Here is a 15,127-nt window from a genome sequence, read left to right as displayed (position 1 = left end):
CTCGAGTATCAGCTATCTTGCACAGAGTGCTGACCGGAGATTCTTAGTTGTTAACACCACACGGAGAGACGGTTGGGGAGCAGTAGTAGTCGATGAGGAACCCCAGAGTAATTAGATGTGAGTTGGTATACAAAGCAGTGAATAGATACAGAGTTGCCATGGGAGATGTACAACACTTTTCCTATGTAGTGAATGAATGAATGCCGAGTCACTTTAATTCACTGGCTGGAAGGCTGAGTAGATAATAGTATACCCTAGACCTTAGGTGTGTACCGTACCGTTGGTACTGTGATATTAATGCTCTTATGATGCATTCCATGTTAGGATTATGCGGTAGTATTGAGTATATCCGCATGCATATATTTCATCCCCAGCTGTGTCACTATACCTCTAATCCAGAACCGATGAGTCTTGGTGGTGCTATCGTTTCTCCTAAGAGTTGCTTTGACATGATGACTTTAAATGTTGTAGTCAAACGCTTTAGTAAATACCATAATCTTGCAGGTTAGAAGAAAATACAAATTTGCTTGCAGTATATACACAATTGAGTACTTTAAGCAGACTGAGCTGAATAGTCAATTGTTGAGATTGATCTTATCTCGAATATACATAGCTGTTTGCTATAAAGATTCCACAGCATAACGTCGTCCAGACATCCCACATATCCCTATATCCAGTTGAGAAGATATTAAAACAAATGTTGAATCAACCTCGACACAGCGCCAAATTTTGCAGCCGAGGTGTACGGCAAGAGCCGCCCGCCTGCCCTAATTTATTCCCTCGTTGTTGATCGAAACAAGCGAGCGAGGGTAGCAGTTGACGATGATCTGTGCATCGCAATCGCAGGACAGAATATATCTATACAAGTAGTATTTTCAAAGCCAAGACAGTCCAAACGCAAAAGAACACTCCGTCCGCGCGGCGTAAAATAGAATGCAAATCCAAGAACCTGTTGAAAGGTGACCGCCAAAACTCCGTGAAACAAGAATACCATCCACTGTTAAATCGAGGGGGTAAAGAAGTAGTAAGTGTCGTAAGGAAGTTGAGTAGGCGTGAGAAAATTAGCGGCGATGCAGCAGAGTCAGGAACTCCTCCCGGGTCTTCGCGCTCGACCGCATGCAGCCAAGCATGCAGCTGGTCGTGGTAGTGCTGCTAGTCTTTTGCACACCACGCATCACCATGCAAAGATGGGACGACTCCATGACAACACCAACACCACGGGGTTTCAAAACCTCGGAAATAGCCAGAGCGACTTGCTTGGTCAAGCGCTCTTGCACCTGGAGGCGACGAGAGAACATCTCCGCCAGACGAGCCAACTTGGAGAGACCAAGCACACGGCGATCAGGGATGTAGCCAATGTGCATCTACCAGAAAGGTATCGGTTAGCATCATTTCCCCTCATACCCGAGAAAGTAGTCTTACCTTTCCAGTGAAGGGAACCATGTGGTGCTCGCACAGCGAGAACACCTCGATATCCTTGACAATCACCAGCTCGTCATGATCCTCATGGAAGACCGCACCATTGACAAGATCCCGGACATTCTCCTCATAGCCCTTGGTAAAGTAGAGCATGGCCTTCGCATACCTCTCCGGGGTCTCGCGCAGGCCCTCTCTTTCCGGGTCCTCTCCGACACACTCCAAAATCGTCCGAACAGCTCCTGCGAGCTTCTTAATGCGCTCCTCTGTCTCTTCGGGCGACGACTCCAGTCGCTCCCTGGTACCGGGGCCTGAGGAATGGAAGCGTTAGATCTGGAAGATACCCAATCGCATCAACAAACACTTACAAGGCCAACTCAGTCCATCGAAATCAATTGGAGGGAAGAGGGTGTAAGGGCTTGCTGGTCTGCTGACAGTCGCAGGCGGGGTCAATGCACCGGCCTCATCTCTCGGATCGCGGGGAGGATCGTTCAATGTCGGCCTGAATCGCGCAATTAGTGAATGAATTGATACCATCCCGCAGATGCGACATACTTAGCAGAGGTAGACCCCCTGGGGGTATCATCTACCAGGGACTCCCCGGAAGGGTGAGAGGCAGAAGCAGGCAGGTTGAACTCCACCGGGATGCGGGGAGTGAACGACGAAAGGATGGAGGAGTTGAGACTTTCCCTCTCCCGAGCGTCGCGCGAGCTGGTAGAGGGGCTGGTAGAGACGTGGAGAGGAGACCCGCCATTCAGCATATGAGAGGGTATGGCAGACCTAGGCTTCGGGCCAGGAGGAGGGGGAGACGTTCCAGAGCCCATTATTATTTTGGTGTGAGGAGAAAAGTAGGAAGCGAGCAGAGGGAACTGAAAGACGGAGATGTGAGTATCGGAGGCGTAGACAGTAGTAGGTTAAGCAACGCCTTGGGGGATTGAAGAACGGTTGGAGGAAGTGAGAGAGGAGAAAAAAGGGTTACAGCGTCAGAGACATGGCAGTAAGCACAAGGAGGGAAAAGGATTCTGGAAGGAGGAAGAGGATTAGTGTAAAAACCGAAAAAGCTAAGAATGACTCCGACCTTCGAAGGGGCGGCGACTCAATGATTTGATTTCCCTTTCGAACCCCTCCGCTTTTTCGGACGGCGGCGTGATCGCTGTGCTGACCGCCTTTGTCTTGCAGCCACTCACAGGCATCTTGGCGGGGCTGATTAAGCTTCCTCTCCCCCAATTTCCTGTCGAGAATTTCCCCTCCAAAGTACTAAGATTTTCCAGGGTGATTCTGTCACTGATTCTGTTCTGTTGCTAGGAATGCTTTGTTGTTTTAATAATGACTAAATGTGGGACTGCTCGCCATTGCATACATATATATGTTGGATAATTAAAATTGCTAACTCGTCTATCTGAATCCACCTCCCCTACTATCTTGCAAATAAATCCGTCCAGCTCGGTCAATGCGGCTCCGATTGGCAGCGGCAGAAAAACGCTCCAAAGTGGGGCACCAATCATCATGTCGACATCACGCGGGATGCTGCCTGAGGCATTCTACCCAAGAAAGGGAAACCATTGTCTGGGATGAATGATGCAGTACTAAGTACTTAAGCTAGGTTTCGTATGTTACATTGCAGCCACTAAACTCCTGAAATCCGACTGTGCAGCAAAATTCGTTGTCATATGTTTGTTTCCCACTTTCTCGCTGTGTTTGTAGCAACCCCATGAAGAAGTACATGAAGTGAGACGAGCGAGCCATTTCCTTTAAGGTGCCAGCAGTGATGCAGATTTACACCTGAATCTGGTAGCTCATGGCTCCAACTCTTCGGTCGGCACATCCTCCAGATCCTTGCCGACAATCGCATCTGCCACCTTCCACACCTGCAGCAGGTTGTCCTCAGCCGCCGAGCAGAGCACCCACGGGTCATTCAGGTTCCAGCTGAAATCCGAAATGCGGTTTGTGTGGCCGCCGTGCATGAACAGACTAGAAACAGGGTCAGCAGGGTAACATGGTACCATACGGGAAGCGTTACGTACAGCTCGGGAGGACCATCCTGGGCATCCTCGGGGGTCTGCTCCTCACCAGTCCGGCTAAGATCCCAGAACATGATCTTGCGGTCATAGCTGGCACTGGCCAGTACGCTCTCCTCAAATGGATGCCAAGAGAGCGAAGTCACGGAGTCGTTATGACATTCGAGCGCATGCAGTTTGGTCTTCAGATTACGTAGATCCCACAGACCGATCGACTTATCAGCCGATCCGGTGGCCAGGACCGTTTCTGCGGCAGGGTTGAACGCAACAGCGTTGATGGCATCACGGTGCTGACCCTCCGCTGAGGCAGCCGCACGTGTGGTTTCGGCCTCACGCACATCGAGAATTTGAAGTGTGATATCATCGGATACCGTTCCAATGAGCGAAGAATGCAGAGGATGATATTGAACATCGTTGACAATGGAAGAATGGTGGGTGTACGTCCGAACAGGCTTAAGTGCCTTGTTGCCCTTCGTGTATGTCGTCAGATCCCTGCACAGCGGTTAGCCCCTGAGCAATCAAGTTCCGTCTAAAAAGTAAAATCTTACCAAAGACGGACTGTCTTGTCCTCGCTACCTGTAGCAAGGTGACCAGTAGTGTGTGGACTCCAGCTGAGACCGAAGCCCTCGCGAGTATGGCCGAGAAGTTCCATCTGAGGGTTGACTGTGCCTGTAGGCAAGCTCGGGTGCTTTGAGCGATCCCAGATCATTACACGGCCATCTGTGCACATGGTGGCAATGATGTTGGGGTTCTGTGGTTGGTATCGCGCCTTGTTGACTTCACCCTTGTGATCAATCTTTTGCACAATGTTGAACTTAATTTCCATAGGCGCCTTCTTTGAGCTGCCGCCGTATCCGCCAATCTCCCCACGCTCTTCATCATAGTCATCTGGGTTAGGCGCAGTCGGATTAGGGAGCTGTACATGAGCAATCTGCAGGTAGTTTTGCGCATCACTCGAGGTATGAGTGCCAATGAGCAGGCGATGGGTCGAGTAAGGCTTATCGGGAACACTGCCGGACGTTAAAATCCATAAGGAAATGAATGGAATGGGCGCGCATACTCTTGTTTATCAGGTAGCCATTGTGTTGTGAGGGTGGGCCATTCTAATGCCGTGCTCAGGATCATGTCATAAAGGAAAGGTGCGTTCTTCTTCCATGTCTTGTACTCTGTTCCACTCATTAGTTAGGTCGGGAGACACCCCACTACAGATTGGGCAACGCACCTTCATTAATGATCTTCTCCTCAGTGCGCTCCTCCTCCTGCTCTTCTTGCTCCTCAATGAAACCTAGCGGGAGGAAGGATTAGTTAAGCTCGCGCAACAGAATCCGGGGGGCCACCTCTCACCATCATCGTAAGGCTCCATGGTTGTGGGGAAGACGGTTGAAAAGGCTGAGTATCAGAATACTTTCAAATAGGGCCGATTGCTCAGGACCGTGATGCACCGGAGTAGAAGAGGTGGGGTTGAGATAACCAAGTGGGATCTGGGAATGGCAGGATAGCAGAGCAGAGCTTTGAGCTGCGGATGAAGCTCTCACTCTCTGTTCGCACTGGAGAAACGCGACTTTCCCTTTGGCGGCGCGTTAATGGGCGCCCGGGGCCGCTAAACCCAGTTGGGTAGGCGGGCTTGGCACCACCTGATTGAGCTTCGGCGGCGGATGGCTGAGGTCACAAAAGTGACTTGGAAGAGTCATCATTCCTTGGTCTCATCTATCTTCACTTTGCCCCTCCTCTCACCTCTGCTCGGCGCTCCCGTCGCCCCATTCCTCTCCCATATTTTCTTTTTGTTTGCCTTCCTTCCCTTGTTGTATTCTACTGTCATACGTTCTTTGAAGATACCCAGTCGTTTCTGCTTGTCTACGACCGCATTGCCGTGCGCTGGATGATTTGCCTCCGAGCTTGGGTGCTTCATTGAAACCTGACGACTACTACGACGACCACGACGCAAGGACGCTCCTTTCTTCCTATACATCTTACGCCTGTATCGCTTGTATCGCCTGCGAATATCTTTTTTTTACAAATTCCGCCATGGGTGTTCCCAAGTTCTTCCGCTGGCTGAGCGAGCGGTATCCCGCGATCTCTATGTTGATCGCGGAGAACCGTATACCGGAATTCGACAACCTATACCTGGATATGAATGGCATTATTCATAACTGTACACACAAGGACAGCGATTCACCGACTTTTCGCATGACCGAGGATAAGATGTTTATCGCTATCTTTAACTATATCGAGCATTTGTATGGCAAGATCAAGCCTAAGAAGCTCTTCTTCATGGCAGTCGACGGTGTGGCTCCGCGAGCCAAGATGAACCAGCAGCGTGCTCGACGTTTCCGGACGGCTTTGGATGCTGAGACGGCCAAGGAGAAGGCGATTGCTCAGGGTATCGAGATGCCTAAGGAGGAAGCTTTTGACAGCAACTGCATTACACCCGGTACCGAGTTTATGGCCAAGTTAACCGAGCAATTGAAATACTTTATCAACAAGAAGATCTCCGAAGACAAGGATTGGCAGGGAGTCGAGATTGTGCTTTCTGGCCACGAAGTTCCAGGTGAAGGTGAACACAAGATCATGGAGTACATCCGGCATGCGAAAGCACAGCCTCTCTACGATCCTAACGTCCGTCACTGTTTGTACGGCCTTGACGCTGACCTGATCATGTTGGGGCTTCTGAGTCACGATCCCCACTTTTCCCTGCTTCGTGAAGAAGTCACCTTCGGTCGTCAAGTTCAGAAGAAATCTAAGGAGCTTGAACACCAGAACTTCTTTCTTTTGCATCTGTGTATGGTTAGAGAATACCTGGAGTTGGAGTTTCAGGAGTTGGAACAGGAAGGTGTTTTGAGCTTTCCGTTTGACATGGAAAAGGTTATTGACGATTTCATTCTAATGGCTTTCTTTGTTGGAAACGACTTTTTGCCCAACTTGCCCAATCTGCATATTAACGAGGGTGCTTTGGCATTCATGTTCAAGATCTATAAGGAATCATTGCCCAAGATGGGTGGCTACATTAACGAACAAGGTGTTATCAAAATGGACCGACTGGGCATCCTTTTGGATGCTCTGAGCGATGTCGAGTTCCGCTTCTTTGAGCACGAGTACTCAGATGCGCAGTGGATTCGGGCCAAGAAGGGCGATGTCACAGAACCCCAGGAGAAGCCCAAGGGTTTCACGATCACTCCTGCCCAGAAGGAATTATTCAAGCAGGTCAAGAAGTACGTTCTGAACCGACCTGGAAAGGCAGCAGAAACGAAGCATCTTGACTTTGCTTCTTCATTGCCGGCTCGTGACCGCAAGTTTGTGGAGCAGCTGGCAGATGACCTTCGGCTACCGTGGACGACCGTCGCAGACGAACATGGTGATCGGTTCATCCGCGTGCAGCTCCCTGGAAATGATAATGACGACAGCGATGATGAGGATGAAGAGGCCTCCGTTGCGGTTCAGCGGATTATCCGAAGATACGATAACGCAAAGGTCCAGGAGCTATCACCCGAGGAAGCCCAACAAGCGGCGGAGAAGAAGTATGAAGCGAAGTTCCAGGAATGGAAGAATAATTACTACGTCGGCAAGTTCGGCTGGGGGCTTGATAGCCATGAGGAGATGAGGGAGTTGACGGAGAACTATGTACAGGGTCTCCAGTGGGTTCTTTACTACTACTACAGAGGCATTGCATCCTGGCCGTGGTTCTTCAAGTATCACTACGCACCGATGATCTCCGGTTAGTGTCGAATTTATGCAGAGACCGAATGTTCCTACTGACTTTTCACAGACGTAAAGAAAGGCCTCAACGCAGATACCAACTTCCGACTTGGCAAGCCCTTCCGGCCGTATGAGCAGCTGATGGGTGTGTTGCCTGACCGAAGCAAGAAGACTGTTCCTGCGGCATACCGCGATTTAATGACTTCTCCGGATTCCCCAATCATCGATTTTTACCCACGTGATTTTGAACTGGATATGAATGGAAAGAAGATGGAATGGGAGGCAGTTGTCAAGATTCCCTTTATTGAAGAACGTCGCCTGTTGGATGCCCTCGCAACTAGGGAACACCTGCTGACCCCGGAGGAGAAAGCACGGAATGGATTCGGTGCAAGTCTCAAGTTCACTTACTCTCCGGAGGTGCAGTTCATCTACCCGTCCTCTCTTCCCGGCGTGTTCCCAGACATTCCGAACTGCCACTGCATCGAGAACATTTTTGACTTGCCGACCATGGATGGACTTGAGCCGTACATTGGATTGATGGATGGCGTGCAAATGGGGGCTGCAGCGTTGGCTGGCTTCCCTAGTCTGCAGACGCTGCCTCATGTTGGTCAACTGGGCCACCACGGTGTCACTGTTTTCCAGCAGGAAAGCCGCAATGAGAGCATGGTCATTACATTGCTCGATCCTGGGAGCAGGTCGAGCGTCGAGTTGGCCAAACAGAAACTTGGGCAGCGCGTCCATGTGGGTTACCCGTTCTTGCAAGAAGCGCTCGTGATCCGTGTATCAGATGAGCTTTTCGATTATATTCTACCGGAACCTACGGGACATGTTGTTTCTATACCCCATACCCCTGCTCAGATTGATCAATGGAAGAGAAAGGCCGAGCGGATCGAATCGTCTTACAGCAAGAGACTTGGTACCATTATCGGCCCGGTCGAGTCGATGGTGCATGTTCAGCTGCTCAAGGGTTTGATCAAGACCGATGAGGGCGCTACGATCAAGGAATTCGCCGATATTCCCGGGCAAGAAACCGACTACGCTCTCCAGCTGGTCGTTGACGATGTGATCAACCCCGATCAACGATTCATTGAACGGGAGGCCCTACCCATCGAAGAGGAGTTTCCCGAAAACTCCCGGGCGTTCATGCTAGGAGAATACAACTATGGACGGCCCGTTCAGATTACGGGTCATGACCATGGCAAGGTGAATGGAATGATTGCAGCGGTGAAGGTTCGGGAACCGGAGTTTGGAAGAGACCGAGCCCGGGATGCTGAGAAGCTCTGTCCTTACATGCCGTCGTACGCCATTGCTCGTAGCTTGCGGCTTAATCCCTTGGTTCTAGCCAAGATCACCTCGTCGTTTTCCGTTGACGTCGAAGGGCAGCGTGTCAATCTGGGTCTCAATTTGAAATTCGAGGCCCGGAAGCAAAAGGTTCTCGGCTATTCTCGCCGTGGAGACTCTGGCTGGGAATTCAGCCCTAAGGCCGTAGAGCTCCTGCAACAGTATATGATCAAATTCCCCGAGTTTATTGCGGGCATTCAGCGCAATCCGCAGAATGATCGATACACCCCTACGGACTTCTATCCCGAAGAGACTGCCCTCTTGAAGATGAAGGAAATTCGAGACTGGTTGAAGTCAATTGAGGCGAAGAACTTCGAGCGTGTCCCTCTGGATGCGGAACAGCTTGATTCTGACCTCGTGAAGTTGATCGAACAAGATGCCGACCAGCTGCTCCAGAGCATGCCACCCATGGAAGTGAAGGCGGTCCGTGGCCTGCCCCGCAGCGCCCTACTGCGGCCGTCCGACGTTGAGCAGCGACTTGGAAACCAGACGTTCAAGTTAGGAGATCGGGTCGTGTATGCTCAAGATTCCGGCAAGGTCCCCATCGCCACTCGAGGCACCGTTGTCGGCCTTACCCGGACACCACGGGCCCTTCTCCTTGATGTGGTCTTTGACGTCTCGTTCATGAGCGGTACCACGCTCGGCGACCGCTGCTCTCCGTTCCGAGGCCAGACGGTTCTGGCGTCATCGGTGCTGAACGTCTCCTACCGGCAGCTGACCGTCAACACGCGTGCGTCAAACAGCGCGCAAAAGCAGTCTCAGCAAACGCCCTTGACTGTTGCCGGATATGGTGCTCCGCTTGGGCCCGGTGGGCAGGGACAGCTGAGAGAAGCCCCGGCCCCACCGCCCTTGGGTAATTCCTACCGCGGCGCAGTCTCCGGCATGGGTAATGGTCGCGGACGTGGACGTGGTGCCTCCAATGGCGTGGGTGCTCAAACCACGTTGCCGTTCCGGCCTCAGCCCAACGGAGCATCGCCAGCCGGTGGTCGAGGCCGAGGAGGCATGAATGGAGGCGGCCGTGGTGGGCGTGGAGGACCGGCGCGCACGCGAGGCGGATATGTCGCCGTGGACAACGACCCGGAAGCCGGGGTGCTCAACCATAATCCGAACTTCCGGCCCAAGAACTACTCGCAAGTGCCACCACCGCAGAGCATCTCTGGACGAGGCCGTGGCCGTGGTAACAACATGCGAGGAGACCGGGGAGCTGGATTCCGGGGACGCGGTCGCGGACGCGGAGCGGCGGTTGCCGGAGAGAATTAGAGTTAGCTGTGTTATACGATGATGGATTTGGTTGTCTAACCGTGACATTGGGACATAGGTTGGCTGGGGTATATACAGAGGATGTAGATGATAGGCAACACCACCAGTGACTCGATACCCAAATGACATGATGGACTATGTACCATGATTGGATTGATAAATCCCCGCATTGTACGCAGAGAAGAACAGAAAAGCAATAGCAGTAGTGTTAACTAAGCTAAACATTGACCTCATTCCACCGATAATCCGGGGAAAGCCAACATTTACTAGATTATCGGAGATGCCCCGACTCTGCGGAAACGAAGCTGGAAAAGTATCCGAACCCTAAGTTACTATATAGTTTTAACTCCCATCTGATTCCCCATCTTTCCAACTCTACATTTCAGTCAACCCATAACAAGATACAATGTCCCTCCCCAGCTTCGAAAACCTAACCCTCGACCCCAACGGCCCCCCAGGAAACGCCTGGGGTCTCTTCGGCCCGGCGAACAACGACCTGGGGATGCTGAATCTACTAACCCCGGAAACCGTTCGACAAGCCGCAACCGAGGAAATCCGCGACGGGGTGCGCATTTCCCTGGATCTGCCACTCAACCGTGTGCGACATTCCAGCTTTAATCGGAAACCGTTCGTCCAGGAACTGATCAACAAGGCACCGCGGTTCGTGAACGATGATGTGTTGACGTTTAATACGCAGACGAGTACCCAGTGGGATGGGTTTCGACATTATGGTACCCTTTCCCCTACTGCGTGACTACTCAAATTACTAAATCGTGAGTATGAATGTGTAGGAAATCAAACACACGGATGTTATTTCAACGGCCATTGTTTAGAGGAGTTGAAGTCGTCGGGTGTATTGGGTATTGATGGTGCGTACTATATACTACCACCACTACCACCACCACCACCTTTAGCCCTACTACTACTGATTTATTTACAAACTACCCTGAATAAAAGCAACTTAGTATGACACTGATATAAAAACAGCATGGGCCAAAAAAGGCGGCATAACCGGCCGAGGCATCCTCCTCGACTACGCCCACTGGGCCAGCACACACTCCATCCCCCTAACGCCCTTCACAACCAGCAGCATCCCCCTCTCGCATCTCCAATCACTCATGACCGAATACAACATCCAGACTCGTCCGGGGGACATCCTCTTCATCCGTACGGGCTTCACAGCCGCTTTCAACGCCCTCACGCCGGCCCAGGAAGAAGAGCTCGGCAACCGTCCCGCGCCCAGCTTCGCCGGCATCGAGAATGGAGAGGCCATGTTGCGCTGGCTATGGGAGAACCAGTTTGCGGCTGTGGCGTCGGATACGCCGAGTTTGGAGCCTGCGCCGATCAAGCATGAAAAGGGGATGACCCTGCATGAGTGGTGTTTGGCTGGGTGGGGAATGCCCATTGGAGAGTATTTTGATTTGGAGGAGTTGGCGACGTATTGTAGGGAAAGGGGCAGGTGGGGGTTCTTTTTGTGTAGTGTGCCGTTGAAGGTGAGTTCATAACTACCATCTATTGATCTATTTTCTTTGGTATGGTTAATGGGCTAATTGGGTTGCTTGTTTGTTTAGGTCCCCGGGGGTGTGGCTAGTCCGCCTAATGCTGTGGCTATTTTGTGATGTACCTATGGGCGTGAGGGATGAGTTGCTTGGGGGGTTAAGATGGACTGTTTGGTGTCTAGGGTATGAAGAGAACTGCTTGAGGTAGATGGTATATATAGTGCATGTTGTTTGGTTGTCAGTTTCCTTTTATGTCACACATGTATGTCCATGGGAGACTCGGCAGCGGTGTAGAGCTGTGATATTGATTTGATATGCGGGCTTTACTACTACATAAATACTAGTAGGCAACCGAACAGAAGATTACTTCTATTATACTCATATATTCAGTATACGGTCAACTAGACCTATAAACACAGCAATACTCCCAACTTTTTGCTGTCCCTCTTTTTTGTATCTCCAGGTATACCACAGATCAAACGCCAGGCGCAAATGCAAAGCAAAGCAGAAAGACGGCTGGGAGAGTGAACACAGAACGAACAGGAAGGTCTAAGATTACAGGGGACAAATACAAGCAAACATAACAATCATTCAAGACCCACCCATTCTCCTTCACCCTCTTCGTTCGAATCAGCATCGGACATCTTCTCGTCGTCCGCATTCCTCTCAAGAGTCTCACCCAGCGCCCTCATGGCCAGATCAGGCTTCTTGTTTCCGGCAAGGACCGGCCTTGAAAGGAGGTAGTTGAGGTTGTGGATGTTCTTCTCAGTGAGTCGCTTCAAGCTGTTGTTGATCTCGTCGATGGCGCGCTGCACCGCACGGAGCTCGGGCGCGAAGCTGCCCGAGTTCTCCTTGAAGTATCGACCGTGGTTGCTGAAAAGCGCTTCGATCCACAGCAGGTTGAACTCGAGATGGGGCGTTTCTTCCGCCGCATGGGCTACGAAGCGGAGGAGACGGGGAAGGTAGACTGTAGGCACCGAGCGGACCACATGGGTGATTTCGGAGGGAGGGATGGCTTCATGGACCGCCCGGATGAGTTTCTGCTCGTTCAGACGGAAGGCCATGATGAATGCCTTCAGGAAGGTGTCATCGTCGTTCACTTCACCCGTTACAGCGGCTCGCTTGGCGCCTTCCAGGGTGGCCAGGATGCTGGACGGTGTGATCGAGATGTCGAGATCATAGGGATCGAAGACAAGGTCCGAGTCCAAGCTGTAGATAAGCAGTCCCTCAGTGGAAGCAGCACAGAATGCCCGACCGGTAGGCGAGAAGTCGACTGCCGTGACGCGGACCTCTGGCCGAGTCGTGCGGACGCCGGGATCGCCACGCTTGGCTCCAGGCAGGTTGCGGTCCACACGGGTCTCGTGGTCGGAGGCTTCACCGGTTTCATCAATAAGGCCGCGCGGGCCAGCTTCGGTCATGTCACGGCTGTTGAGGATCTCCTGGGTTCCATCAAGGGAGGTGTTGACCGACACGGTATACTTCTTCAGCATAGAGCCCGTCGCCACGTCGTACAGGCAGATGTACTTGCTGTTTCCAGCAGCGAGAATACAACTACCGTCGGAGCTGTACCTGATGCAACGGAAGGACTTGGTCCCGGCAGCATTCGCAGCCGTTTGACGGTCGGTGATCTTGCGTCCACCAGACACATCACGGCGACCATCCACTCCACCGACCTGCACGGCGTTCTCCACCGACCAGAAACTCAGCTGTCCGTCCAAGGTGGACGCGGCGACCTGCTTTCCATCAGGTCGGAAAGCCACACTCAGCACATCCGCCTGGAGCTGAAGCGGCTCACTGGTTTGTGTCCGTCCGAAAATGCTCCACACACGCACGGTGCGATCCCAACTGCCGGTCACCAAGTGACTGCCGTCTGCAGCAAATGCCATGGTAACAATGGGACCTTCATGACCAGCCAACTGGTCAAGCAGCTGACCAGTCTGTACGGACCAGATATGAATGTCGAAGGAGTCCGGAGAGCCGGCGCAGACCACCTCACCACTGGGGTCGACAGCAAGCGACGAGAAGGACAACCGGGATGGAGCGGTGAATGTGCGGAAGTTTCGATAACGGATGAGATCCCATGCTCTTACGGAGCCATCCAGGGAGGCTGTGAACAGAACATTTCCTTTCTTGGAGAACTCGCACGCCGTGACTCCACTCGTGTGTTCTGTGAATGTGACGAGACAGAAACCAGACTTGACGTCCCAGACCTTGATCTTTCCATCATCCGCCGCAGTGACAATTCGTTGACCGTCGGGGGAGTAGGCCAATGCATTCATGGAATCAAGGTGGCCTTGCTGCTTCAAAATGTAGGACTCTGACTGCCACTCCCATACCAACAGCTGTCCATGCTGGGAGGAGCCAAACGCCAGCCACTCACCCGACTTGTTTATCGTAACGCAGTCGATGTTGCTCTGGGAGACACTAGACGCGAGTCAGCTCTGTAACTCAGTATTTGGCCGATGATCACATACCTCAACTGATGGATCTGATTGAATTCCGGGAGGTCATAGAGTCCGAACAGACCGTTCGAGAACCCGACAACCAGCAAGTTGGTGGGCGCATGGAAGGCGGCGCAGTTGACCTTGGCATCATTCTGCATGAAGAAGTCCTTCTTGACAATCCTCCAGCGAGCCTCCGCGATATCATCCATCGTTTCCGGGTCCTTCTTGGTCACATATTCCCATCTGAACAGGGCTCCGTCCGAGCTGACCGTGTAGATCTATTTGCGATTAGCTTAAGCTCAATCACTCCTGCGCGCAGACTTACCGATTCTTGATCAGCAGAGAAGTATGCCGCCTTCACGCCCTGGCGGTGACCGGCCAGTGTAGTGGGCTCGAAGCCCTCCTCGGGGTCCATACTCCATACCCGGGCCGTCAAGTCCCTGGAAGCTGTGAGCAAGAAGCGGGAGTCGCTGGACCACTCGATGTGCTGGATCACGTCGAAATGACCGGCAAGGTCACGGTGCAAGACGAAGGGGGCAAATTCGAGTTCGCCATTGTTGTCAGTGCCCGGTGTTGTCGGGGTGTTCCAGAACTGCAGGCGTCTTCCAACTCCGACGGCGAAGTGACGACCAGACGGGGAGAACTGAAGCGCGGAGACACGGCCTTTGAAAGAGAAGTGATGAATGACAATTCGACGGAGGAAGTTGGTCAAGATGGCGCGACCATTCTCGTCAATGGTGAGGAGGAGGTTGCCGCGAGGTGAGAGAGCAACACGGTCGATGTTGGTGCGGTGCGCAAAGGGAAGGGTATAGGAGGTGTTGCTGCGGGGAGGGGCGCATCAGTATACGTTGTCTGTATCTGACAGCATAGGGAAAATCGGTAGACATACTGGACTAGGTCGAATACCGAGACCTGATTGCCCACTGGGGAGATCAAGCAGGTGCCATCGGGCGTAAAGAGCAGATTACCTTTGCGATAGACCGTACCCAGTAGGTTGGAGAACTAGACGAGAGATGTTGTTAGATCAATTTCCAGCACTTTCAGTCCCCCTTTCGCTGCGAGGTCACATTCAACCTAAAGACTCCAAATCGAATGAGCTCACCTTGAAATCTGTCTTCATTGTCGCCAACCGAATCCGTTTGCACGTCAATCAGCAAGCGCTATTCTCTGCCATCCGGACGATCTTCAAAAAAATCGTCTTGCCAAAAGCGGGCGATAAGAGCCGGGATCAACAGTTGCTCCGGACCCGAGACGTTAGTCTCCAATAGTGTTAGCGCCATCCGGGGCCATAGCGTCTGCACTAAACCCGATGAGGCAAAGAACTATCGTTTCACATCTGCCTGAGGCTGCCAACATCCCCGGGTGGGCTGGTCACGCCGGTTTGTGTTTGCAGGTGTTTGCCTGGGGGGGATTCAGGGGCAGCCAACCCGACCAGCCAACCAGCCAAACCAACCCA

At 52.2% G+C, this 15,127-nt stretch overlaps 4 protein-coding genes across 4 annotated transcripts; 1 reads left to right on the top strand and 3 right to left on the bottom strand.

Moving 5' to 3' along the window:
* Positions 1-1,061: 1,061 nt before the first annotated feature.
* BO79DRAFT_135045 (GTP cyclohydrolase I) lies at positions 1,062-2,177 on the bottom strand (the record flags this gene model as incomplete). Its single annotated transcript, XM_025678042.1, has 4 exons — positions 1,062-1,364; positions 1,423-1,727; positions 1,785-1,918; positions 1,972-2,177. The coding sequence occupies 4 exons, from the start codon at positions 2,175-2,177 to the stop codon at positions 1,062-1,064; spliced, it is 948 nt and encodes a 315-aa protein (XP_025545035.1).
* Positions 2,178-2,982: 805 nt separating this feature from the next.
* On the bottom strand, positions 2,983-4,963 carry BO79DRAFT_234005 (WD repeat RBAP46/RBAP48/MSI1 family protein). The gene is made up of 6 exons (XM_025684326.1): positions 4,779-4,963; positions 4,657-4,719; positions 4,495-4,600; positions 3,983-4,444; positions 3,441-3,926; positions 2,983-3,387 (listed from the first exon to the last, which is right to left on the bottom strand). Exons 1-6 carry the CDS (start codon positions 4,795-4,797, stop codon positions 3,213-3,215), a joined length of 1,311 nt encoding a protein of 436 aa, XP_025545034.1. The 5' UTR covers positions 4,798-4,963; the 3' UTR covers positions 2,983-3,212.
* Positions 4,964-10,134: 5,171 nt separating this feature from the next.
* BO79DRAFT_134262 (uncharacterized protein) lies at positions 10,135-11,347 on the top strand (the record flags this gene model as incomplete). Its single annotated transcript, XM_025678013.1, has 4 exons — positions 10,135-10,459; positions 10,520-10,597; positions 10,716-11,221; positions 11,300-11,347. 4 exons carry the CDS (start codon positions 10,135-10,137, stop codon positions 11,345-11,347), a joined length of 957 nt encoding a protein of 318 aa, XP_025545033.1.
* Positions 11,348-11,618: 271 nt separating this feature from the next.
* On the bottom strand, positions 11,619-14,823 carry BO79DRAFT_184570 (snoRNA-binding rRNA-processing protein PWP2). Its single transcript, XM_025680338.1, has 5 exons — positions 14,774-14,823; positions 14,561-14,673; positions 13,997-14,492; positions 13,702-13,949; positions 11,619-13,651 (listed from the first exon to the last, which is right to left on the bottom strand). Exons 1-5 carry the CDS (start codon positions 14,789-14,791, stop codon positions 11,815-11,817), a joined length of 2,712 nt encoding a protein of 903 aa, XP_025545032.1. The 5' UTR covers positions 14,792-14,823; the 3' UTR covers positions 11,619-11,814.
* Positions 14,824-15,127: the final 304 nt, after the last annotated feature.

This window comes from Aspergillus costaricaensis, assembly GCF_003184835.1.
Source record: "Aspergillus costaricaensis CBS 115574 unplaced genomic scaffold BO79scaffold_1, whole genome shotgun sequence".
NCBI lineage: Eukaryota > Fungi > Ascomycota > Eurotiomycetes > Eurotiales > Aspergillaceae > Aspergillus > Aspergillus costaricensis.
Note: the sequence above shows the minus strand (reverse complement) of the source record. Positions and strands in the feature narration are given on the sequence as shown.

Bases quoted from the DNA above. Each gene is read 5' to 3' on its own strand.
- BO79DRAFT_234005 (XM_025684326.1), bottom strand. The intron at 4,601-4,656 runs GTGCGTTGCCCA...TGAGTGGAACAG, and splicing joins GGAGAAGATCATTAATGAAG to AGTACAAGACATGGAAGAAG. The intron at 4,445-4,494 runs GTATGCGCGCCC...AACGTCCGGCAG, and splicing joins TGGCTACCTGATAAACAAGA to TGTTCCCGATAAGCCTTACT.
- BO79DRAFT_184570 (XM_025680338.1), bottom strand. The intron at 14,493-14,560 runs GTATGTCTACCG...CCCTCCCCGCAG, and splicing joins TCGGTATTCGACCTAGTCCA to CAACACCTCCTATACCCTTC. The intron at 13,652-13,701 runs GTATGTGATCAT...ACTCGCGTCTAG, and splicing joins AATCAGATCCATCAGTTGAG to TGTCTCCCAGAGCAACATCG.